Source organism: Alternaria triticimaculans, assembly GCF_023758025.1.
Source record: "Alternaria triticimaculans strain BMP 0046 chromosome Unknown scaffold_2, whole genome shotgun sequence".
In the NCBI taxonomy this organism is placed as follows: Eukaryota; Fungi; Ascomycota; class Dothideomycetes; order Pleosporales; family Pleosporaceae; genus Alternaria; species Alternaria triticimaculans.
In genome coordinates, this window is record NW_026055959.1 from 634,432 (window position 1) to 657,844 (window position 23,413).

The 23,413-nt window shown below is 53.3% G+C and overlaps 9 protein-coding genes across 9 annotated transcripts; 4 read left to right on the forward strand and 5 right to left on the reverse strand.

Annotated features, from left to right (window-relative positions):
* Window positions 1–7,690: 7,690 nt before the first annotated feature.
* J4E78_001901 (uncharacterized protein) lies at window positions 7,691–8,590 on the reverse strand (the record flags this gene model as incomplete). The annotated part of the gene is made up of 1 exon (XM_049362554.1): window positions 7,691–8,590. One exon carries the CDS (start codon window positions 8,588–8,590, stop codon window positions 7,691–7,693), a length of 900 nt encoding a protein of 299 aa, XP_049225146.1.
* A 335-nt stretch (window positions 8,591–8,925) lies between these two features.
* J4E78_001902 (uncharacterized protein) lies at window positions 8,926–9,468 on the reverse strand (the record flags this gene model as incomplete). The annotated part of the gene is made up of 1 exon (XM_049362555.1): window positions 8,926–9,468. The coding sequence occupies one exon, from the start codon at window positions 9,466–9,468 to the stop codon at window positions 8,926–8,928; it is 543 nt and encodes a 180-aa protein (XP_049225147.1).
* Window positions 9,469–9,830: 362 nt separating this feature from the next.
* J4E78_001903 (uncharacterized protein) lies at window positions 9,831–11,100 on the reverse strand (the record flags this gene model as incomplete). The annotated part of the gene is made up of 2 exons (XM_049362556.1): window positions 9,831–10,055; window positions 10,108–11,100. The coding sequence occupies 2 exons, from the start codon at window positions 11,098–11,100 to the stop codon at window positions 9,831–9,833; spliced, it is 1,218 nt and encodes a 405-aa protein (XP_049225148.1).
* A 2,281-nt stretch (window positions 11,101–13,381) lies between these two features.
* Window positions 13,382–14,290, forward strand: J4E78_001904 (uncharacterized protein; the record flags this gene model as incomplete). The annotated part of the gene is made up of 1 exon (XM_049362557.1): window positions 13,382–14,290. One exon carries the CDS (start codon window positions 13,382–13,384, stop codon window positions 14,288–14,290), a length of 909 nt encoding a protein of 302 aa, XP_049225149.1.
* Window positions 14,291–14,661: 371 nt separating this feature from the next.
* Window positions 14,662–15,787, forward strand: J4E78_001905 (uncharacterized protein; the record flags this gene model as incomplete). Its single annotated transcript, XM_049362558.1, has 2 exons — window positions 14,662–14,687; window positions 14,824–15,787. The coding sequence occupies 2 exons, from the start codon at window positions 14,662–14,664 to the stop codon at window positions 15,785–15,787; spliced, it is 990 nt and encodes a 329-aa protein (XP_049225150.1).
* A 542-nt stretch (window positions 15,788–16,329) lies between these two features.
* J4E78_001906 (uncharacterized protein) lies at window positions 16,330–17,613 on the forward strand (the record flags this gene model as incomplete). The annotated part of the gene is made up of 1 exon (XM_049362559.1): window positions 16,330–17,613. One exon carries the CDS (start codon window positions 16,330–16,332, stop codon window positions 17,611–17,613), a length of 1,284 nt encoding a protein of 427 aa, XP_049225151.1.
* A 193-nt stretch (window positions 17,614–17,806) lies between these two features.
* J4E78_001907 (uncharacterized protein) lies at window positions 17,807–18,409 on the reverse strand (the record flags this gene model as incomplete). Its single annotated transcript, XM_049362560.1, has 2 exons — window positions 17,807–18,111; window positions 18,160–18,409. 2 exons carry the CDS (start codon window positions 18,407–18,409, stop codon window positions 17,807–17,809), a joined length of 555 nt encoding a protein of 184 aa, XP_049225152.1.
* A 448-nt stretch (window positions 18,410–18,857) lies between these two features.
* Window positions 18,858–21,239, forward strand: J4E78_001908 (uncharacterized protein; the record flags this gene model as incomplete). The annotated part of the gene is made up of 4 exons (XM_049362561.1): window positions 18,858–18,896; window positions 19,058–19,242; window positions 19,290–20,159; window positions 20,210–21,239. The coding sequence occupies 4 exons, from the start codon at window positions 18,858–18,860 to the stop codon at window positions 21,237–21,239; spliced, it is 2,124 nt and encodes a 707-aa protein (XP_049225153.1).
* A 323-nt stretch (window positions 21,240–21,562) lies between these two features.
* J4E78_001909 (uncharacterized protein) lies at window positions 21,563–22,511 on the reverse strand (the record flags this gene model as incomplete). Its single annotated transcript, XM_049362562.1, has 2 exons — window positions 21,563–21,759; window positions 21,818–22,511. 2 exons carry the CDS (start codon window positions 22,509–22,511, stop codon window positions 21,563–21,565), a joined length of 891 nt encoding a protein of 296 aa, XP_049225154.1.
* Between the last annotated feature and the right edge of the window lie 902 nt (window positions 22,512–23,413).

Here is a 23,413-nt window from a genome sequence, read left to right on the forward strand (position 1 = left end):
GGCCTGTAGCCGCAGCCGGTAAAATGGCTCTGTCGAAATATGTCAGGGCATGAAAAATGATCCCAAATTCTTGAAAGCTGCATCTTTCCATGCAATAGTCTCAGTCGATATGTCTTCTGATCGCAGTCGTTGAGCCTCTCTCCGCCGTGATGAGGTTTGGTGAAGCTGTCTTAGCGTGGTACTAACGCCGCATCGGCCAATTTCGCCCCACCATGATCTCGTGGAGTTTCAACTTCCAGACATCATGTACGAATTGCACAGTCCAGTATCGGCAGATCGTGTCGCGCGATCCAGGACTATTCATCTAAAAAAATACACTCTTGTGGGGTATCGCGGCTGAAAGGGAACATTAAGTCCTCGACCGCCCCCGGCCATCCGAAGTCATCAAGTCCTTCGAACGGCCTGTCTTCTCATGATGTACACAGCAGGCTCCTATTCATTTAGTGCCAGCTGCCGCCATTGCGATACTTGCCAGGGTCGTCATCGAGCATAGCTGCTCGACTGTATCACGTTTTGTCTACTGCATGTGGCACGTCTCCTGTGCTATTGGTGGTGCCGGTAACCTTAACAGTCTTCTCGCTGCCGTTCTGCAAGAGTCTCCGTGCCGCATGCTTACTATGTCTCTGTCGAGAATCTCTCATAATAGATCTAGAATGCGCCAAATCGCTCACATGCTATTAAGCTACGGCATTAGGCGGCACGGCACGTGTGCAGTAATGCAGCCAGTCGCGCTCAATTAGCCCCCGCGAGCAAAAAACAAGAAACTCAACTTAACGTCGAGCATGCGCGGATTCGAACGTGGGAGCAAAGAGTTCGGCGACCCCCAAGAGGGGGCCCTACTCTCTCCTAGTTTCACGAGTTAGTGGAACAACGACGAATATTTGCAAATATATAGCCAGCAAAGTCGGGAGAGACATGTCCAACATAATATGCTGACACGAATTTGTGGAGTCCCGTTTACGGGCGCTTCCAGGAACAAAAATGAGGTGGACCGCAATGTCCGCAAAGCCAGTGACGCGCGGTGAAAACATTCGTCTGCGCACAACAGAGACCGCGGAGCCGAGGTGAAGGGGCGGGCAAAAAGCGAGCCCTTTGACTTATTGTTTGCCTCCAGGAAGAGTCGAACGCGGGGGCAAAAAAACAAGATATGATTGCGGAAGCAGCAAAAGGTTCGGTGCCCGCGGCACCTACATCCTTTCCTGTGTCCACTAGTTAGTGAAATAGAGACGATTTACTTTATTTATATATCCAACGGACCTTAGTTGGTTCGTGTGCCTTGTAGATTTTGGATTTGTGGCTTCACTGTTGGTGGGCGGGCGATTGGGCGGGCGCAGGACATCGCGCTCCTTCACCCAGCAGGGTCAACTGCGAGTCGATCGCTCGACTCTCGTTCTCCAGCATCCGACAAGAAGGTAATGTTACGGGTGTTGGCTAGACGTCTTCCAACCCATGACCGAGTATAAGACAATGCACTTTATGGCTTCGGCGAGGCTTGTACGTAATTCCAGTCGAATGTGCGGTATGTACGAGCAAGAGACTTATTAGCCCTTATGATTGTGTCCTTTTCGTGACTTCCTTTGACTTCGTGCAGATGGCATCTGATCGACTGCGATCTCTGGACTTTGTAGTGCCATCCACCAGCTTCTAGTCTGTTCAACAACAGGATCACAGAGCCGATATTGAATACCGTTTCTGAGCAATGCTCATCCTGATGCAGAATGTATAACATGGTTGCAGACATGCGTCCATCCTCCATGAATGAATCCCGACTCAGGGGTTAGTACGCAGCCAACGAGACTGGTACTGCCAGATAATGACATCAGAACTCTGTGCTGGGATGCAAGGAGATTCAACAGCATATCATGATCACACGTGCATGTCTCAAGCTTGACTTGCTCCGGTGACCGCAGCCTTCTAGACTTAGCGGCACATGCGGTCGGTGCAATCTTTACTTGCAGGCTGAGTGCAGCCTTGTCAACGTGTTACGGATGTCGACTTGGCCAGCCACGATTATTGATGCGTTGCGGTCATCATCCGGTCTGAGACAAGGGATAGCCTTTAGCAAGTGCACTGAGACGTCCCCCGATGTAGACTTTGGTATGATCTCAGCTGTGCTGCAGTACCGAGCGTCTCCGTGCCTAGCGAGGGCAGGCATAGGCGCTGTACGCAGTCGGTCGATTTGATGTTCGCAACTTGAGGCGAGGGTGTTGGGGCCTCAGCTCTATGTCCGCAACTTCATCGACGACTCCGCCACCAACCCCGCAACCAACACCACGACGCAAACCACATCACCCCGAAACGACGAAATGAGCATCCGAATGGCTTGCGGCGACGTCGCGATGAGTCTGACAGAATCCAGGATAGCGAAAATTGCACCTGAGGGCGCTCTGCCGACGAAGGGCATGCGGTACGAAGCAACTTCCCCGTCTGCGCTCCAGCGCTCACGCGAGGGCAGCACCGATATATGAACCGTCTTTCATCGCAGCACTGTAAGTTCATCTCCTCCTGGGTGTGTTACTTGTTGCCTCCTGCGGAGGTGGCGGATCGAGAGAGAACCGTTCAGTCGCGGCTTTGACGCCTCCGAGTTGGCGGCGGGGTAGATCTCAACAGACCCATTGTGCTGCTTGACAACTGACATCTTCCTTCTTTAGAGGCAGCGACAGACATGGGCCGCATCAACTCAGTCTGCCACTCCAGGCCATCGCCGGCCTGCCGCTGCGGCTGGTTCACGTCTGCATCACCTCCGCGGCACCGCACCCTCAACACCGAACACATTCGCGCCAACACGACGAACACGAGGAACGACTCGACGCACATCGCTCTCCGGTAGGCGGTCTTGATGGCTGTCGCCCTGTCGGCAAGTGGCTATGCATACGCACACAACCGCAGGCGACTGTGGCGGTGGCGGCGCCGCCTCTGGGGAGTGCTGCGGCCGCCGTGACTGGCACATTCGGACAGCTCACGAACTCCTCATTCTTGCGAAGCAGCGTAGCAGTCCAGGAGGTCTCGATCTTGTTTCTTGTCCCAGTGCGCAGAGTAAAGCCGCTGGCTCCCAGAAAGGACAAAGGAGGCAACAGACTACAGTTTCTGTGACATAGCGACTGGAGCGACAGCAGGCAAAGAGAACCCTCTTGCCTTAGTAACAGCAGGCCGCCGAGGACTGAGACTGTTCGCATTGGAAGCCGTTGCGCCGCGAACGCCGACCTGCGTCCGCCGCTGAGCTCCCCGCAGAGAAAGACGGAACCACAAGTACCCTTGCGACAGCAGAACAGGCGATCGGTCCGGATGCGTCGGGATAAGGAACACCACGCTCAAGGCAGCCTGCATGTTTGCTCATGCTGGTCTCAACATGGTATGAAGTTCTGTGCCCGCCTCACCCAGCGCCGTTATCTTGAATACACACTGACAGATAGCCAGGAGCCTCCACCGCTGACGACCGCATCACAACGTTGTCGCCTTGGCCGGCATACAACTTTGAACGCGCCGCCCTTTGCATACGAACGAACGTCGATCGCTTGCCTCAGCCGCCTCTCACGCATACAAGGAGGATTCCAGACACGTCTCTGGCGTACGGATATGCGAGGGTACAACAAGACATGGCAGACTCGGCAGCAGTCGAGAGCGTCGTGCGGAACCCAGGTTGCGAATGTGAAAGCTTTTGGTGCGATTTGGCGGGTGGACGCATAACAAATCATCCTCCGTAAGGCTCAGCTGGCTGGCCGGTCTTCAATGGCAATGGCGGATGGACACGATAGGCAGTCTTGAAGGGAAGCACTGAAGACGCCTCATCTCATTGCCGTGTCAGACGGGGACAAGACAATAAGACGGCGACCAGACGGGGTACGATACACACCTGGCCAAGCTTGAATGCGGTGCCGTAATGGCGGCCATGGGATTAGTCCTGCTCTAGGCTCCTTGCAGCAGCGCAACCGGCTGCGAAGACGGGCCTGAGGCGGCACAGTGTCGGCGACTGGTCAAATCTGCCGCAGTCTGCATCCGGGATGGGACTTTCTCTGAACGCTCATCGCGCCCTGCGACCAAATCGCTCCCAACTCCTTGCTCTTCTCGAACCGCAGTCCGGGTCTTTCATGTCGGAGAAAGGGACAGCGGTTGCTTGCCTGATAGTCTGCGAGACGCGAGATGAAATGACGATGAATGGACCATCTGGCAAAAGATCTGAGAAGCAAAAGTGCCGGAGGCATACCGAAGACTAGACAGGAACAAAGAAAAGAGATGGGAAGATGTGACTGATGGTCATGGATGTTCAAGAAGATGAGGATCGTTGAGAAGGAGATGGAAGGAGGTTTGACGCGCATGTGGCAATGTCGGAAGTTGCCCTGGTGGGGCCTGCCGTCTTCATCCGTCGCGGCGAGCGCCGCGGACGAACACGAAAAGGAACCAAGGAGCAATACTTGCAGCCCCCAGCTGGATGCAATGACCAGATGCCCTGGCATCGTCGGGCAGTATGCAGAGATGTCTTTGTTATCTCAAGACAGAGTACGACGTCGCTGACGTGCGACTTCTCAAAGCCTCCTCAGGTACAGGCTACCGCGCCATGGGTATCTTGGGTGATCTGGCACCGGTCATCGCTATCGTCGGTTAGGGCACCATCCTATGGTACCTGGCACGTATTGTTCGACTAGAAGTCAACGAGCCATTAGCACGACCAACTCATCACAAGAGTAGTTCGGCATATTCGCTGTCGTATCATCACTCCAGACTGGCAGAAATCTCTTTCACAGCCAGGCCGCATTACCATGTCTGCTACCTCGTTGGCGACGGCGAGAGGCTCTATGCTCTGTGCACTGCACGCAATACTCACGAGCTCCAAATGCCTCTGCGGCGGAAACTCCATACATGGCGATGCGGGTAGCTTCCAAGGTGCCAGTCGAGGATACTAGGGCGACACCATCAAACCTGGATTATCTACGGTTGACTCGCTGTCGATCGCTATTCGCAAGGTTGCGTGAACCCAATCTCAAAGCCGGTACGCGTATGTGCTACGCCTTCTCTGATAGCACGATGGAGCTCGATTGACTTGGATCATAGCCGTAGACTGAGTCACCGGCAGCGCCAATTGTTAGTCCAAGCAGCTGAAGTCGACGATCGCCTGGGGTACGGCTCCTACTTCGTTGAGGTTTGTCTTCGTGGAATGCGTCCTTGTCCGCATTCCTACAACGCGATAGCGACAATATCTCAGACGCCTGGGTTGAGGAGGAGTGAAATCGGGTGCGCGGAGCGAGCCATGATGGATCGAGGAAACCGTTGTCGTGGAGCTCACTTCAAACACATCGACCTACTACGGGCAGTACCCTCTCCTCCCTTGAACTTCTCGATGTCACTCACACCACTCAGCACTTCCAAAGAGATGCATAGGCCCGTATCTCCTAGACTGAAGCGCGCAGAAGCTTGACTTTTGCATTGTGCGACGATGCTTGACAGTTCTAGAACGGCTACGTGTCGCCTGCAGTGGAAATGGGGGGTATGGGCAACGAAGAGACGAACGAGGTAGGAGAGGCACGAAATCGAACGATCTATCACCCATCTCCCGGCTTTCAATTCGACCGCAAGCGGTGGATATCGAAGAGGCACAGAGAGGGAGACGTCGGCCTCGAAGCCGTGAGCCTGTAGCAAGAAGATGGTGTCTGAGGATTGCATGTCAGCAATGACGTTGCATAGGACACCGTCGTCTGTTCCAAACAGATGTCGGAGCAAGACATGTCGCTGGTCGGACTGCCGAACACATGTCCTGCGGGAGTTTGAACCTGCCTCCGTACTCCCTTGTCAAGCATCTCTTCGGAGATGGACCGGAGAGCAGTACGCACCACCATGTGCGTCGGCCAGCTGCCGCCGTCTGTCAACTCAACCACACAGGCCGAGACGCACGCCACTAGCCTCTTTCATCGTGGTTCATATACGCGTATGTATTCCGTGCCCATATTGTATGAGGAGATGCTGACGTAACTTAGGTAGCCGAACTGGGTGGGAGAGATTGTAAGATATAAGATGGAGGTTGAAGCGGTGGCGATACGAGATGGGGAGGAAGGTAAGAGACCGTTGAGAGACATGATTGACTCTGTGCTGACCCGGAGGTAGGTGAACGTTGCGGTATCGTGGCGGAGACAAGGTGACGGGTGTGCGAGCCTGGCGGCTCAAAATGCTTCGTGGGAAGCCCGGCTGCGCGGTGGATGTAGCGAGCGGCAATCGATTGTTTGCCGAATTCTCCCAGTCCGATGCACTGTGCTCAAAGTTTCCAGCGCCCGGTATGCGTTCTAACTTCAGACAGGTATGCTAATCGTCGTGTAGGAGGCCGCGAGTGAGGCGCGGTAGGAGCCGCAGGATGCTCGCCGGCGGAGGATCGGGGAGCCGGGCCATCATCGCCTGACAACAGATGTCGACAGCGCAAGGCCATCCGAGGGGAGCTCGACGAGCTCGAGGGCTTCTTCGGTATCTTGTTGGTCTCTCTCGTGATCGTGGACGAGGCGATCTATGGCGTGGATTCGGCGGCTTCGGTCAAGCTGTCGGCCGTATCCTATGCTACGGGGCGGTTCGTCAACGAGCGGAGCTGCTCTGCCGTAAGAGGAGGGATGTGTCATCACCAGAAGCCAGTCCGAGACTATAGCCTCGATGTGGTGGGGTGATTGGGTTGGGGTAGTCTGTGGGCTTGAGGAAGGGGCCGAGAATTGAAGCAACCAACTTCAATCTCGGTCCGTGCGCTGGAGGTGCCTTCCCCGAGCAGCCCAGCAACGCCACCACCGCCGTCTCAGAGCTGCATGAGGCACCCCCAGAGCTGCTCCTTGTCTATATGAACCTCCTCAACTGCATCGGCCGCACGACATTAGGGCAAAGATGACTCCTTTGCCAGCTGCAGATTGGGAAACTTCCGCAGGGCAAAAGAAAGCCCGGCGCCGACGACATCCCTAGCAGCGGTGACGGGACTCCACGAGCGCCTACGACAGGCATGCATACTCAGCAGGATCTCGCCAGTCACGTCTGACATCTCCCAATACAGCGTGGCGCCTTCTCTGTCTATGCGCATCGCCGTAGCATAGAGGCTAGGAGCGGCTGCTACAGCTGACGGCAACCCTGGATCTCGCGACAAGAGCGGAACGAATCACAACAATAACCTCTAAGCCTTCGGATCCGTGTGGTACTCGAAGATCCTCGACAAGAGGACATCGGCGGCATCTTGCAAGCGGAACGAGTACTCGCGGCGAACAACGGAGGTGCCCGTGAACGACGATCGTTGAGGTAACGATGGCTTCTCACCGAAACCTCGCATTACCCGTCCAGTCACAATATATTCATATCGATCACTCAACGCTTATGCTCGCAACTCCGCCCGCTCATAGCGCCCCTGATGTATGTGCGAGTAATCTGAGAAACAGCATACCGGGGTAGAGACAGGCCTCACAGAATGCCTGCGAAGTCAGGCGGATGCAAATACATGACACAAAGTCTGGACGGCGACGACGCTGATCACAGACTTGGACTCGATACTGGAAAGCTTCAAGAGCTCTTATCCGCTACGTACGCATGAAATCCGATACCTGCGGAACCGTTCGCGATTATAAAGATGCCAGCTTGATCATTCTACTACCTACTTGGACATTGCTGACATGAAGGGTGTCTGTGGTATCAACACTAAAGTTTCTCAGAGTTAGCCGGAGCCAGTCGATTCTTTCCTTGTCTACTTTGAAGTCGCATCGAATCGCTGCACTTCCATTGTGTATTCAGGTGTCTTTACCAGTCTCTCCACGTCTTGCTCAGTAGTCCCTGCGGTGTCGAGTACCTTGCTCAGTTTCTGAAGTGCCGCATCGTCTCTCAAGCGCTGCTTCAAACCTTTGGTTTTCTCGCGACAGAACTCCCACAGTTCTTGTAATAGCTCTTGGTCCCGTGAATACTGCAGGCGATTACAATTCTTGTACACCTCGTCTGCAGTCGTCACATCGTGAGCCTGAAAGGTGGATAATTTCCAACACTTCGGAACGGCTTCTTGGTCCATTGTCATGCTTGAGACCAATTGGAAAACATTTTGTGCTTCCTTGGGCTTGTTGTAGGACAAAATCCCGCTGAAGTCGACTAGTTTTACAGAAGGCCATGCATCGGTGCCGTTGTTGCTAAGCATGACATTACCACCCGCACCAAGATCGGTGTGCGTTAGCTTGTTCGTTCGCAGATGCTCTTGGACGCGGATAAGCTCTGAAAGAACGTGGAGTATAACGGTAGGTGGCATTCCGTCCTGAAAGTCATCCCTCTTTAGTAGTTGTTCGATACTGCAACCTGGTATGTATGCCATACAGTGCCATTCAGGATGTTCGATGGGCTGGTAGTCATACACTGCGGCTATAAGATGGTCTTCTTTGCTCTCCATACCTTTCAGCTGTATGAGCAGTTCTTTAGAGACGGAGGTAGTCTTGTCGTCCATCAAGATCTTCAGGGCTATACACGAGTCCAGATTTTGTTCACCAGATTTGGGAACAGCAAGAACTGCAACGCCGTCCATACCTCCACCCAAGAATTTGAGGGTTTTGTATTTGATGTCGGCACTGGAAGGAATCATGGTTTGGTAGGAAGATGAAGCAGACATTCTGTAGAGTAGATACTGACGCTCGAAAAGAGGGAGTACGGATTACATATATGTTAGTGGGAAGCAAACGGACATTCCGCACTGGTCATCTGGGACTTCAGCAAACACATTGTAGGCTTCTCCATCACACAAATGGGCAGCGGTAATGACCTCGCAGCACATCAGCCGACATGATTGATCAACTTCATAACGTCTGTGGCAAGCTTGAGGTATACCGCGCTCGGGATTCATGCTTCCATTGTTATTCATACATGCCAATGTCTTCTGCAGCCGCCACTAATCTACAGACTTCCGTCAACAATGACGTCTATGTCGCCGTCCTCTACCACCTCCCTCTACTCCTCATCCCCAACTACTGCATCCCAAAGCGCCTCTCTGACGTCCGCCGACCTCCCCTTGTCGTATAGCTCCTTCGCCGAGAAACCCGCCAGATTCCTCCACCTCCTCTTGAGGTCTTTCCACGACAGTTGTCCCTGTGGGTCGTAACCCGCAATGAACGAGTACAATCTGTCTCCATCCCTCAAACTCCTTGCCTTGCTATCCTTGAGCTTCTCGCCCTTCTTGGTGGTGCGGAACTCGTCTGGGATGCGTGATTCGCCGGTTGTGAGATGTTGAAGCAGATTCATGATCTGCTTGACAACGGCTTGCTCGTCCCACACAGCGACATCCTCGAGATGCACAATCTGTACTTGTGGCAACTCCTGCTCCATCGTAGGTGATAGGAGGATGTTGGTTGCGCTGAGATCTGCGTGGCAGATGTTGTTCGGTTCGAGGTCCATGTTGTGTGTGTTGATGAGGTCCGCGAAGATCTTGCAGACGAGGAAGGGTGGGAGGCCGTCGGGGAAGAGAGCGTCCTTGAGGCATTGGAGGCATGTCATTATATGAGCTTGATGTGGGTATCGGTTTCGAGAATGGAGATGATTTGGGTAATGGTATCGAGGAAAGAGATGATGTTGACTCGATAGTAAGGTACGGAAAGGTCAAAAGTCTGTTTGCAAGAAACGCGATGGCCTGTGAGTGTGTGCGTGTGCCGGCTAGTCTTTGATAGGCGAGCTTTACGCGGTGACTGCGCGGCTCATTTAAACTCACGGAAAGTTTCATCAGTGAACGTGGAAAATTTGACGAATCAGGGACTAAGGATACATATGAGAGACAGACATGAAAGAAGTAAGGGCGTGCATTTACCACACTACATCGACTATAGAAGTCGCTATTGACGGAGTTGAACACTCAAGTATACTCAAGCCTTCTTGTCCTTTGACGAGATCACGCCAGTCAGCTGGATAGCGTCGTCCACCAAGTTGTTGAGCTGATCAAATTCGCCCGCGAGCCACCTATCTAGCAAAACCTGGTCTTCACTAACAAATGTAGGGCGCTCTGCCGGCAGAACCTTAGTGCATTCTTTGAGATCGTTGATATTGTTGACGCCAAGAAGAGACAAACGTGTGTAGGCTTTAGCGTAGTCCTGCATCAATATGTCAGCTAGGTCCTTTTCTCGAGTATTTGGCGAGTCATACCGCATTCCATTGAGGCTGAGCAGTACCTCGAACGCTAAACTGCGCCCAAGAAGCGCTCGTCCTCGAGTCCTTGCTCAAGTTGATGTCACTTTGGAACTTGATGATACGAACAGGTGTGTTAGGGTTTGTCGTCTGTGGGTAGAAGGCCATGTCCCAGACACCGGGAGTAGAGTCTTGTGGGTCGCCATCGCGGCTAGTGTCGACGAAGTGTTGCTGCGATGTAGTGTGCGCTCCGACCAACGCGACTAGATCATGTGCGTCGATGGTCTTGTCTTGGAAAAGCTTGATAAGCTTATCCGCGGAATCCTTTTCCCCAGGGAGAAGACCAGTAGGCCCAGCTTTGCTGTTGTCCTTACGCCCAATGAACGTTCTGACCCTGGGTCCAAGTGGACATACAACAGTGGCGACGTTGGCACCAAACTGGATGATGTCCGCCATGCTCATTCCGTACTGGTTGTATTTGTTGTACCACTTCTTCGTTTGGTCGGCAATTGCTGAAAGGCCGTTATTATCTGTTCGCGACATCTCGTCGCTGAGGAGAATACTGCCGTCTGCACCGCCATAACTGCTGCTCTTAGACCATACGCCTGCGTCATGGAAGCCCAGACGAACAGCTTGACGAGCAAACTTGCTGCAGCGACCGGAAGTACCGTTGAACTTGGCCGTCATCTCGTACGCGAGCCACTTCCAATGACAGCACATGTCGGCTTTGCAGGCGGCACTGCCGATGTTGCCAGCAGGGATGGAGCTATCGATGGTAGCAGACTCCGCAGACTTCTGGTCGAGGATGATCGCTTTGATGTCTTTGCCGATGGCAGTGAGCTTGGAGTCTGCGAGTGTCTTCAGGTCGCCGATGAGCTCTTTCGATGCTTGTCGCTTTTCACGGGCAGCGAGATAGCGCATCTCTGCCATGGTATCGCCCATCCCTGGGTGAGCTTCAGTGAGGGGCATGCATGCCAGGAGAGCATAGCTGAAATAGGAGAAGGCTTTCATCTTGCTCGATGAGGATGATACAGCGACTATGGAGTGACAAAGTGGACGACTTGATATGAGTGAAACGATCGTGCGTGGATTCAGACTCTTATAGACTTCCTCTGAGTAACCGTAAGGAGTACATCTCGCTTCAGTGATACTTTAGATTGAGACATAATTGCCACTGACCATCCAGAACGCCGGTATTAGGGCGCAGATGGATACGGCCGCTGTTTACCCTGCATATACTGTCGTACCATATGGCATTCACCTCGCTGATCAAAAGCTTCTGACCCCGTCTTCATCGTATTATATCCGGGTGTAAAGTCGAAAGACCATTTAAAAGGCCGAGAATCCAGAAAGGAAGGAGCTGACAGCCAAGAGGTAAGATCGGAGGCTAGATGATTGGTTAAGACCGAGCAAGGTGGTGAGAAAGACGTGCCTGGATACCGGGTACGCGAACACGGGAGGCGAAGATTGGTTTGGAATGCTGCCGTAATACGTGAAGCATATTGCACGGGCAGCTGAACGCAGAGCTGGGATCATCTCGTGTAGTAGTTAGGCTACGCAGGGGCTGAGACTGATACTTATTCTCGCGGAATTTCTCTGAAAAACGTATCAATTACACAGTATCAAAGGTCATCAGCTTCGGTATACTGCTGTGTTGTGTAGATCACAGTACGCTCTTGCTTCTGAATAGCTATCATGCTTCTGTCAATAGCAATGAACACGCGAGATATTAGACGGCGGCCGAAAGGACCGGTAAGTCCAGACGCAGGCAATATACCGAGCTCGTATAGGGAACAGTTGGATGGTCTTCGGGTGATACGACTATTCTTAGAAGCTGCCAGTGTGTCGGTCCCAGGTTGCAGGCTGTAGATCCTGCGACCGCAATATCAACCCGTCGATGGTGGAACCGAGCTACGTTAGTGCTTCAGCCTCACAATCAAAGTAGATCTAGGCATATACTCCCAGGACCACTGGCTATCGTATTCGACGCACCGCGGACGGCACTGCAGAGCGAGACGAGAAGAGGCGTCGAGCGAGAACGAATTTTAGAGCGACTAGGTAGTGATGCGTGTGGCAGACAACTGCTGTGAACCGGTAAGCTGCAGGCCAGGGCGCCGCCGCCAGGCGAGTAACATTTAGCCGGATAACACACAGTACTCAACGGCTTCTTCTTCGTACCGAGCCATGGTTCGATGCCAATGCAAGAAGCTGCCTTTGCATGTGCGTCTTGTTTAGCATACCAAACACGTGGTTTGCTGTGCCTTCTGCCAGAGATGTAATGTCGATCGTTCATCATGCGTGATGAAAGCCGAGATCATGAACTTCTTCCTACGCATATATCGCATGCGGTTGTACAGGATGACAAGCCGAGGGTATAGGATGCTGATAAGCCGGTACTTGTGACGGTACTGGGCTACTCCAAGCAATGGATAACACTCGACGTGATCGGTCGCGAGGTTCAATGGAGTCGGCGTGTGCTGGCGCATACGTTGAGGAACGACGCAGTAAAACGGTCACATTGTCCAAATGGAGGACCTCAGCTTGTGTGTTCCTCCATTTTGCAGCTGCGGTCGTCGCGGTGTGGACTGCTCATGGCACGAAGGAAAGCCCGTCATCCGCCAGTGGACCTCGGAGGTTGAGGCTGAGAAGGCAGATCCGCGCGCTGTGGGCTGCCGAAGAAGTCCGGGTGAACACAAATGATGCGCGCACACCAGCAGGACGACTGTAACGCATTGAGGGTTGTAGAGGCCGCCGTCGTCGCCGTCGCTAAAGCTGGCGCTGCTGGGTCAGAAGGGGATGAAGGAGATGACGTGGGGCCGGGCCGAAATCGCGCCATCCGGACTCGGCCTAGACGGGATCTAATTCCATCCCTACTAGAAGGCCATCTCTCTTCACAGCCACCAACTTCCAACACCAAAACGCCGCACAGTCGCGCTGCGCCCAATAGCAAATCTCCGCAAAGATCGAAAGGGTTGAAAGGATGGGCACAGTCGCAACTTTTCTCTTCTTTGATACCGACGGTGTTGGAAAGTAACACAGGCGCCGCAATGCTGCGGACCGCGATCGGTTCTCATGGCGCAGCCGCGCTCAGCCCTTACAACAAGACGAGCTCTTTCTCTCGTATCTCAGGCTCTCCGTCGCTTCATTCATGCGTGTTGTTGATCTTGTTAGCTTGTCTCTAGTCCACACAACCCCCTCAGTCTCCTTACCAGCGCTTGAGTCGTCAAGTGCATCCCAACGCTCGTTCGCACCTTTTCTAATTCTAGTTTGCTATACAACCGCCCCCGCGAAGATGCTACCGAGCAAACTGCGACGCCTGTCTAGCCTGTTCTCGAACCCGAAGACCTCCTTCCAGGTCCTATCAGATCTCAACCTAGACTACGAATCACAATACCTCGCGTTCCACGTACCCGTCGCGGCGCCCTTCTTGATACATGCTGGAAACATTGGCAGGCTTATAGACTACGAGCTGTATCTGTGGTTTCTGATTCGACGGTGTGGTCTTCATGAGAAGGTATTTCTGGTTCTCGGTCCGCTGGAGTTCCACGGCATTAGCTGGATGGACGGCTTACAGTTGGCGCACAAGATGGAGAGAGAGCCTTCTCTGAAGGGGAAATTGGAGATACTATACGAGACGGGAAGCGACGTGCCGGGCACGAACATTACGCTGCTTGGCTGCACGCTGTGGAGTAACATACCGGATTCGGACGCACCTGCTGTGCTGCGAAAGATGCCCGAATTCAACAGGGATACCGGTATAGAGATGTGGGACGTCGTCAAGCACAACTCGGAGCATAAAAGGGACTTGAGGTGGCTCTTGGATGCAGTCAACAGCCCCAATGCATCACCGAGTGGCGCGTTAGCACTGACATGTTCCGGAGCGTCAAAAGATGAGCGACAAATCGTCGTTGTCACGTCCTTCGCGCCAGATCTACCTGGTTGTTTGGACCCTTGGCACGTAGATGCGCCTTGGGCATCTGCATACGGGACCAATCTGCTACATGGCCCTCATTTTCGCATTGTGAAGATGTGGATCTCGGGTATGACAGGCCGGACATGTGAGTTTAAGCGAGGCGACACAAGGCTCGTGAGCAACCAGCGGGGCCGAGAGGGCGAACATGCAACTGGTCTTCTGAAAGCAGGCATGTCCGATAAGCAGAAGACCGGCCTGTTCGACGTCATGCGGGTGGTCAAGATTTAAAAATCCTTCAAGTTATACAGCCGACGGCAGGATTCGTCTCAATATTAACCAAGCCGCTAACAGCAACTCGTTGTTCACCCAAGCCTGAATGCGAGGTACGACGCGAAAATGCGAGCCCCACATATGTACGCTGACCAATCCGACGCCACGCCCTTCGACATGCGCCGGCATGTGGTCACACTTTGGCATCGTCATGCTTGCGGCGTAGCACATGCAACGTAGCAAGTAAGGAGACCCATCCTGATAGTGACTTTGGATATCCTATAACTAGCAGGATCATCTCCAGAGTGTCCTGCAACGATTGCAGAATCGTTTCCAATTTCGAGATCTACAATGTCTTCTTCCACCGAGACCGTAACTCTAACGGCATCATGTCTCTGTGGCGCTCACAACTACAGTACAACCTTTCCTGCATCCGCTCTTCCCTTACCAGGGCATGTGTGCCACTGCACGACCTGTCGGCACCTGTGCGGCTCGCTCCACACATCGCTCACATCATGGCCTGAGCCTCGCGCCAACGTCGACATTTCCAGCCTTCGGACATTCAGCTGCTGGGAGCGCTTCGACCTCTTATTCTGCCCTACCTGCTCAAGCCCGGTCTTCTGTGCCTTCAAAGATCCGGCCAGGAATCTGGGAGTGGTCACTGGTGCGCTCGGTAACGTGGACATCGGAGGTCGCCAGTTGATCAAGTTCGGTGGGCAGGGTTTCGTGGCCGACACGGAGGATGGTGGTGCAAGTCCTTGGCTCTGTGCTCTCAATGGTGAAGGGGAGGATCTGAAGCGTTATGAAAGTGTGGTAGCCGGTCGTGGCCCTGGAGCGAAGGAGTTACCTGCAGACTGGCCACAGTCGTCCACTCTTCCGGAACTCAAAGCGAAAGAGGAAGAAAGTGTACCAATACGCTGCAAATGTGGCGGGGTAGATCTGGTCCTCCAGCGTGGCGATTACAAGCACATGGCCCAGGATGAGCTTCCCTCCAACGTCGAACCTGTCAGTAGGAGGCTCAAAGCCGGCTTCTGTGGATGCGAGAGCTGCAGATTGCAAAGTGGGAGTGACGTCTTTAACTGGACGTACGCAGAGACGAAGTACATATCCTTCGGAAAGGACAGCAGCAAAGCCTTCCCCAAAGACATGTACGCCCTCAACGAACTCATCGACGCGGAAGACCCCGCTGTGGGTACGCTGAAGTACTACAACTCTTCGCCTGATATCTATCGCCACTTCTGCGACACCTGTTCCGCAGTGGTCTTCTACACTACTGGCAAACGGCCACAGATTTTCGACATCGCTATTGGCCTGTTGGAGTCTAAGGATGGAGCTCGAGTTGAAAACATGCTGTATTGGCCTTTTGGAATTACGTTCAGTTTCCAGGAAGATGGTGATGGTGGGTGGCGAGAGGGTGTGTATAAGAGGTTGAGAACCAAGGCGGAGGAGTGGCGCATTGCAAGGGGATACCCGAAGAATTGGAAGAGCAGTGCTGAGTATCAAGACATCAAATGATATTGAGTGTCATAGCTTCCGAATTCATGGTCAAAGACATTCGAGCTTCGTCCCGAACTCAGCTCATCGTATTCACCAGAAAAATCTCTTTCACTACATATACCACGCGCACCTATCCATGCGCGTCGGGAACCACTGACTATAATCTTCATTGGCATCGCTTCTCTAGCAAAAGAGTCGTCCAGAGACTTCCCTAGCAGTATACAACGAGCGGCACATGAACGCGAGACTTTGGAAGCAGACTTTTGCAGACGACGTGCCCTTTCTGGCTGTCAACAGTGCACACAGTATCTCACTGAGGTTCATCCTGATACGCTATTTCCCACTTAATGTGACGTTGTTAGCGCATCGAGCGCCTTCACACGCGTAGTGCCAGTGATGGTTTCCCTCCGGGGCTGTCGTATGCTGGGCTGGTGCACTATCATGCGCACAGTCACCGTGATTTCCCAATTGGGCAGTCCTCTCACTCGACTCCGCAACCAGCTCTGCAACCGACTTTGCAACCATCTCTTCTACCACATCGCTACCAACATTTCACGAATATGGACTCCTCCGCTCCGTCGTTCGATCAGGCGTCCGCTGTAAAACGTCTCCCCGGTGCCGTCCCCAGGCCCCCATCTGAGTCCTTCCGCGTGGTCAAGACCCTCTCAGCGCCGAGATCTTCCGCGGGAGTGTATCTTTGCCTACCTCGCGCGCTTCCCCCTCCATTCGAGCCGTCAAATAATATTGATCCGGATATTTCGGATGACACCATCGAAAACCACGACGCTTGGAAGACCCTGTCTGGATTTGCGCGCCTTCAACAGCAACTGCCGTTGCTCACATACAAGAACCTGGCCGACTGTTTGTACAAGAGCATGAAGGAAAACTGCACATCTTCGCTATCGGAACAACATTTGAAAATGCTGCCTCAGCTGGTGGTAGTCAAGACAAGGAAAGACACGGACGTGCTTCGCAACGAGGCAACGCAGTTCGAGGAGCACCGTAAGAGGGACAAAGCTTCGCTATTCATCGGCTCATATGTCCTACGCGCTGAGTACGCCGACTCGTCACCCACCTCGTACACCTGTCTCCGACCCATTTTCGGTCCCACGCTGGCGCAGTTCGGCGAAGCGAATATTAAGAATGATCATGGCGGCATTCCCAGCTGGTTCGTTGCGCATATCATTTTGGGCCTGATCGATGCTGTATGGTTCCTACACGAGGAGGGTTTGGTACACGGGAAGATTGAGGAATCGAACATCATGCTCAACCTGTACCCTACGGTGCATCACCATCGGTACCGCGGCTATCCAGACATCCTTCTCATAGACTTCTCAGCCACCGGTCCAAGTAATGAAGACGCCATAAAAAAGGATGAGAGTGATATGCTCAAGGTCATAGAGCAAACCATCACCAGATGGAGCGATGTCGCCCCCTTCCTGGACACAGATGACGTCGGAGACCCTCTCATCGCTCTACTGGCAGCTGTCGAAATGACACTTAGTGGACATTTCGACGGGTACCACAGTATCTCCGACCTCCGTGACGGAGCTGAGGACTTGCGACACGAAGGTCCACATCTCATACCAAAAGCCTTGATGAAATTGCTGCATGCCGACCTGGCGACGGCTGCTGAACTGGACCGCGCTGTACAAGAGCCAGCTGCGATTGAGGTAGCAGCCGACAAAGAAGCGTTTGGAGAACTTTCGGAGGACGATTCTGTGACCGTGGGTGGAAGCGACTATGGGGGTGTGAATCCTGAAACCATGGGTGACAAGATGAGGATCATTAAAGACGGAGATGTGAAGTTTGGCGAGGATGAAGAATGGGCGCGTAGCGGCTGAGGCAACGTGAAACCACTCTCTGGTGGAGAACGAGCAAGAGAAGGACAAGAGAAAAGAACACAAGACGGGTACTGAGTAAAGGATCAGAGATGACGAAGATGGAACGGAGGTCAGAATGATGACCTTGTATAAAGCCTTAGCGACTATTCCGTCACAGTAATCATAGAATACGTATCTCCAACCAGAATTGCGTTTACAACCACTCCTTCGGGACTGCCCTTTCCGACCATATCCTCTCACTTTCCCATGCCAGCCAATCTGATTTTGTTGTCGGTAAGAGTCCCATGCCATTCACCTTCCATATACCCAACGCCAACATCAGCATGTTGCATGCAATGTAGACAAGCTTGACACCGAGTAGTCGTCCAGAAGTGCCGGGAGTCTCAAAGGGAGCGAAGGTGCGTTGAAGACCTAGTACAGCGAGGACGGGAGTTTTGAAGAGCGTGAAGACCATGAAGACGGAGAAGATTTGCAGGGTGTTGCCTGTCATGTACATGCCTGGTGCGGTTAGTGTCTGCTCGCAGAGTCTCCTGTCAAATGACATACCAAAAGCGTTCATGGGCAACTGCTTTGCGGGCGCGATGGCGACCTCCCACGCCTTCTTCATCTTGAGCGTATCCATCTCTTCGGGTGTCGGGGGCTGCCTCTGAGTCTTTGATGCCTGGGAACGCTCCTTCTTGGTGAGAGATGCCGTGTAGCCCGGTGGGTCTGAGAGCGAGGCGTTCTTCGGCTTGGATGCGGGCGTCGAGTTGAGGTCGAGCACCCACTGCGGGGGCGGTGGAGGCGATTTCGACATGATGGGGCGTCTTTGTGATGGCGGAGTATCGGATAGCAGAGTCTGAGATGTTGTCGCGGTGGCCAGGGTCCAGGGTCTCACGATGTTGCAACTTCGCTCGTGGTGTTGCGGAGCGGGCCTCTGGAGAGCTCCACATATGGCGGCCTTGGCGGATGCACGTCCCCTCCTCCGTGTTGACCGCTGGCAGGCTTCCTAAAAGTTACGGTCCCTAAACATCACAAATCATTCCTGTCGTTACGCCTCTCCAGCCCTCTTCCACGTTCCTCCGATATGCGCGACACGATACGAAGCCGATAGACCAGCGAATCAGCCATCGAACCCCGCACGCTTCCTCGAGACGGCAAGGGAGGGGCGCTAAGTCGCGAGGGAGGTTATCTTGATTGTGCTACGGCAGGCACATGCATTGGGAGGACAGCCCAGCTGGCATACGCGACATCATTAGCCCAACATGAGCCAGGGCGGCCAAGATGCGAAGCTCTTTGCGAGGGTACGTCTGTCTCGTCATTCGTGCCACCCACGTCTCCGACTTGTGCAATTGCATGTTCTCCTATTCAGCCTGTCTGTCTGCTATGAGCATCTACTGCCATGATGATGTTTCTACCCTACACCTTTGACAACGCGCGCTTACAAAACCTCCGCACTCCCCAGGGCAAAGTCGCGGAACTCCGTGTCGAACTCAACAATGGCAACAAGAAGGACAAGAACTTCTCCCAGAAGAAGACGGCCCTCAAGAAGATTGTCGCCAACATGACCATGAGCAACAACGACATGGTCGCGCTATTCATGGACATAGTGGGCTGCATGCACATACCGAGTTTGGAGATCAAGAAGATGTGCGTAGTGAGGATTACCTGAAGAAGGGCTATGCTGACGCGGGCAGGTGTTTCCTGTATCTCGTCAACTATGCCAGGATAAAACCTGACATTGCGCTCAAGGCGCTGCCCATTATACAGGAAGACATGCACGACAACAACCCCTTAGTACGAGCACTCGCATTACGGACCATGTCCTACGTTCACGTTCGAGAATTCGTCGAGGCAACCGTGCCGCACCTGAAGAACCTCCTCAAAGACTCCGATCCATACGTCCGAAAGACGGCAGCTTTCTGCGTAGCGAAGCTTTACGACCACGACCGACACTTGGTGGAACAATCAGATCTGATCGACAGACTGAATGGCATGCTGAGAGACGAGAATCCCACAGTAGTGTCAAGTGCACTGGCAGGACTCATGGACATCTGGGAGCGAAGTGAGAACATTAAGCTCACAATCGACTATGCGAGCGCATCCAAGATTGTTCAGATTCTGCCAGACTGCTCAGAGTGGGGTCAGACATACATTCTGGAGGCTATGATGAACTACGTCCCCCAGGACACGAGCGAAGCTGCTCTCCTCGCGGAGCGCATATCGCCACGTCTTTCCCACTCGAATTCTGCCGTCGTTCTTACCTGCATTCGCGTTATCCTCTACCTAATGAACTACATCAGCGACCAGAAAGTTGTTACTTCATTATGCAACAAGCTGTCACCGCCGCTCGTCACTCTCCTCTCCAAAGGACCCGAGATTCAATACCTAGCACTTCGCAATGCCCTCCTGATCCTGCAGCGCAGACCGGAAGTATTGCGGAACGATATCCGCGTCTTCTTCTGCAAATACAACGACCCTATCTACGTCAAGGTGACGAAGCTGGAGCTTATCTTCATGCTGGCGACGGAGAGAAACATCAAGGAAGTGCTGACGGAGCTTTCTGAGTAAGTACTCAAAGGTCACTCTGAATATGGGTAACTGACTTCTACGACAGATACGCTACCGAGATCGACGTCGACTTTGTGCGCAAGTCTGTACGCGCCATTGGCAAACTTGCCATCAAAATCGCGCCAGCTGCACAATTGTGCATCAGCACCCTCCTCTCGCTCGTCAGCACCAAAGTCTCATACATCGTACAAGAAGCAACCGTCGTCATCCGCAATATCTTCCGGAAATACCCCAACCAATACGAGTCGATTATCTCGACACTATGTGAGAACCTCGACTCACTAGACGAACCAGAAGCGAAAGCCGCTATGATCTGGGTCATCGGGCAATACGCAGACCGAATAGAAGACTCGGACGTCTTGCTGGAAGACTTCCTGGATACCTTCCAAGAAGAGACCCATGAGGTGCAATTGGCGCTACTTACCGCCACCGTCAAGTTGTTCATTCAAAGACCTACCCGCGGCTCCAATCTAGTACCAAAGGTACTGAAGTGGGCAACTGAAGAAACAGACAACCCCGATCTCCGCGATAGAGGCTATATGTACTGGCGTCTACTCTCTTCCGCACCCGAAGAAGCGAAGAAGGTCGTCATGGGTGAGAAGCCTCCGATTACTGCCGAAGAGTCTGAGAAGCTCGACCCCGGTACCCTGGAAGAGATGTGTCTGAACGTCGGCACACTGGCTACTGTGTACCTCAAACCAGTCAACCAAGTCTTCCGCAGCGCTCGCCCACGTAAACTGCAAGACTCGCCAGCACTCCAAAAGCACGAACTGCCAACTGTCAAAGCAGCACAGCAGGCTCGAGACCGCTCCGCCGCCGAACGCTCGCGACTCGACACCACTACTAATGGTAATGGATCACTTTCGCCGACAAATGGTAATGGCATGGCGAACGCCGTCAGTGATGCAGACATGTACTTTGCTAGTGTAGGAAGGCAGAGCACCTTCGGTGGTAGTCCGATTGCAGATCAAGTCGGCGGCGGTGCTGGAGGTGGATGGGTGGTTAATCAAAACGAGCCGCAACACATGGTTTTGAGTCCTGGAGCGAACGACGGGAATCAGGATCTTTTACTTTAAGGGGGCCAGTTAGTATTAGTAGACGTTTGTAGATAGTGTAATGATCACGGGGAGATGTACATCATACAAAGCTTGATGGAGATGAGACTTTTATGCTACTTCAATGGTAGCAGACGCTTTCAACTACGTGAGCCATAGGTATCATAGGCCCTTGTTGCCTATACGTCTCGACGGTCAAACCAATATGGTGTGTGCCATGTGTACATGTCCTCAAACTTGAACCTGAAAATCATATCCTAATAGTCGCCCAATCAGATCATCATCTCTTTATCTGCAAGCAATACAGCATGCAGATAGATCCGTGATGCCGTTTCAACAGCCGCCTAGTCATCAGCCAACAGAGGTGCCCTCTCTCGGTCCTCGCTGACGATCTGGCCACGGGGGAAGGGATCGCGTCCGAGCAGGCCTGGCATGCCAACAGCAAGCGAGAGGAGGAAGAGTAGACCGCCGATTGAGAAAGCGAAGATCCATTGGAGCTGCAAGAGATGCGGGCGAGTCAGGAACTGTCCGACACCAGTTGCTAGAAGCCAAGTTAGCCAAATCGCTTTCGCACGATAGAGAAAAGAGGTCAAACTTACAGAAAGCCAGTACACTCAAAGCAAAGCCCATGGTGTAATCCTTGTACGCAACCAAGAAGAACATGCCATACCCAAGCCACCCCCAAATAAACACATTCGCCACGATCCTCGCAGCAAAGTGATTCGAGTGAACCGCAATAGCACCAACCCAGTACAACGCAACAAAGTTCCACGCAAGCGGTCCACTCACAGTACCCACATGGATGGTCCTCGGGGCAGCAGAGTGGCGGAAATAAGCCAAGCTGAGATTACCAAAGTTGAGGACCAACAAGAAGAGCGCGAGCCAGAAGTGCGAGCGGGTGAAGAGGTGGACAAAGCCAAAGAGAAGAAGGTTGTTGGCGATGAAGTGCGAACCGAGGTTTGCAGCTGCAGTCACGTACGTCTCGTCGCTCATGTACAGGGCGTATGCGTAGCCGCCTTGCAGGATGAAGATGATGAGCACGTAGATGGACGTGAAGATGCTGGACTGCGCGAACGGGGTTTGCGGGTTGTTGTGCCAGAACTTGTGCGAGTGGGGGCCTGAAGGTGCGGCGAAGGTGGTGTAGATGGCGGAGATGACGAGGAGCAGCCACGAGATTGTGGTGGTGATCTTGTAGAGGAGGATGCTCTGGTCGGAGTGCGAGGTGCGTTTTGCGAAGGGGTTGAGCGTGCTGCTGCCGCCGTTGGAGTCGTTGGCGGGGGCGGCGTCGGCCATGGTTGTGAGGTTTGTTTGGGGTGTGGATGGGGGAACTTTTGGTGTAGATGTCGGTGGTGTTGTCGGTGGGAGGGGGGCGAAAGGTAGAAGAGGAAGAAGAGAAACAAGTAGCACAAGCTGAACAAACGAAGAGTAGAGTGGTCAATCGGGTACTTGCACCTTAGCCCACGCCTTCGCCCTAATCAAGTACCGGGACCCAGCAAACAAACCACGTCCAAGCGTCCTGTCAAAAGGTGTACAGGCAGGAGCGAAGGAGAAGCGTATCAACCTTTCCGTCGGATCAGCCACCATAAGTACAGTACTCGCCCCCCATCTTCCAGCTGCCCCCATCCCCGTGTACGTTTCATCCTCCTACACACACTCCTCCCAGGCAACCAACTAGCCGTCGCAATCAAGGACGCGACCCAGAAGTACGTCACGCCCCGTAAGCTAAGACCCTTGGACGTGCATGATGCGCATGTCGCGCGTTGGCTGCCCCGCACCGAAACCTTGTCCCATGATACGGAATGCACGCTAATCATTGGTTCCCGCGCCTGCCCACACCGATGTTGACATGCTACACCATGTACTTGGGCGGCCGCCTGCGGGGGCTGCAGTTACACCGGCGCTGAGTACGGGATTCGGACGGGCGCTTAGGCAGGGTTTCCTACCCTGGGGGTTGTGGCAATCTTGGGAGGGGTGTATTGGTACTTTGGGTGGTGTTGGAACTTCGATCCCGCGGGGTCGGTTCAGCTTTGATTCATTGAAAGCTGTTTAGACGATGCAAGGAGCCATTGAACACAATTGAAAGCCAGCTGTAGTATGAGAAACTTCGAATTACATCCTTCGCATACTCGCCTACGGGGGTATCTATCTTCTACATGCGCATATTCTAGGTAGAGCTACAATCGACGATCTGCCCC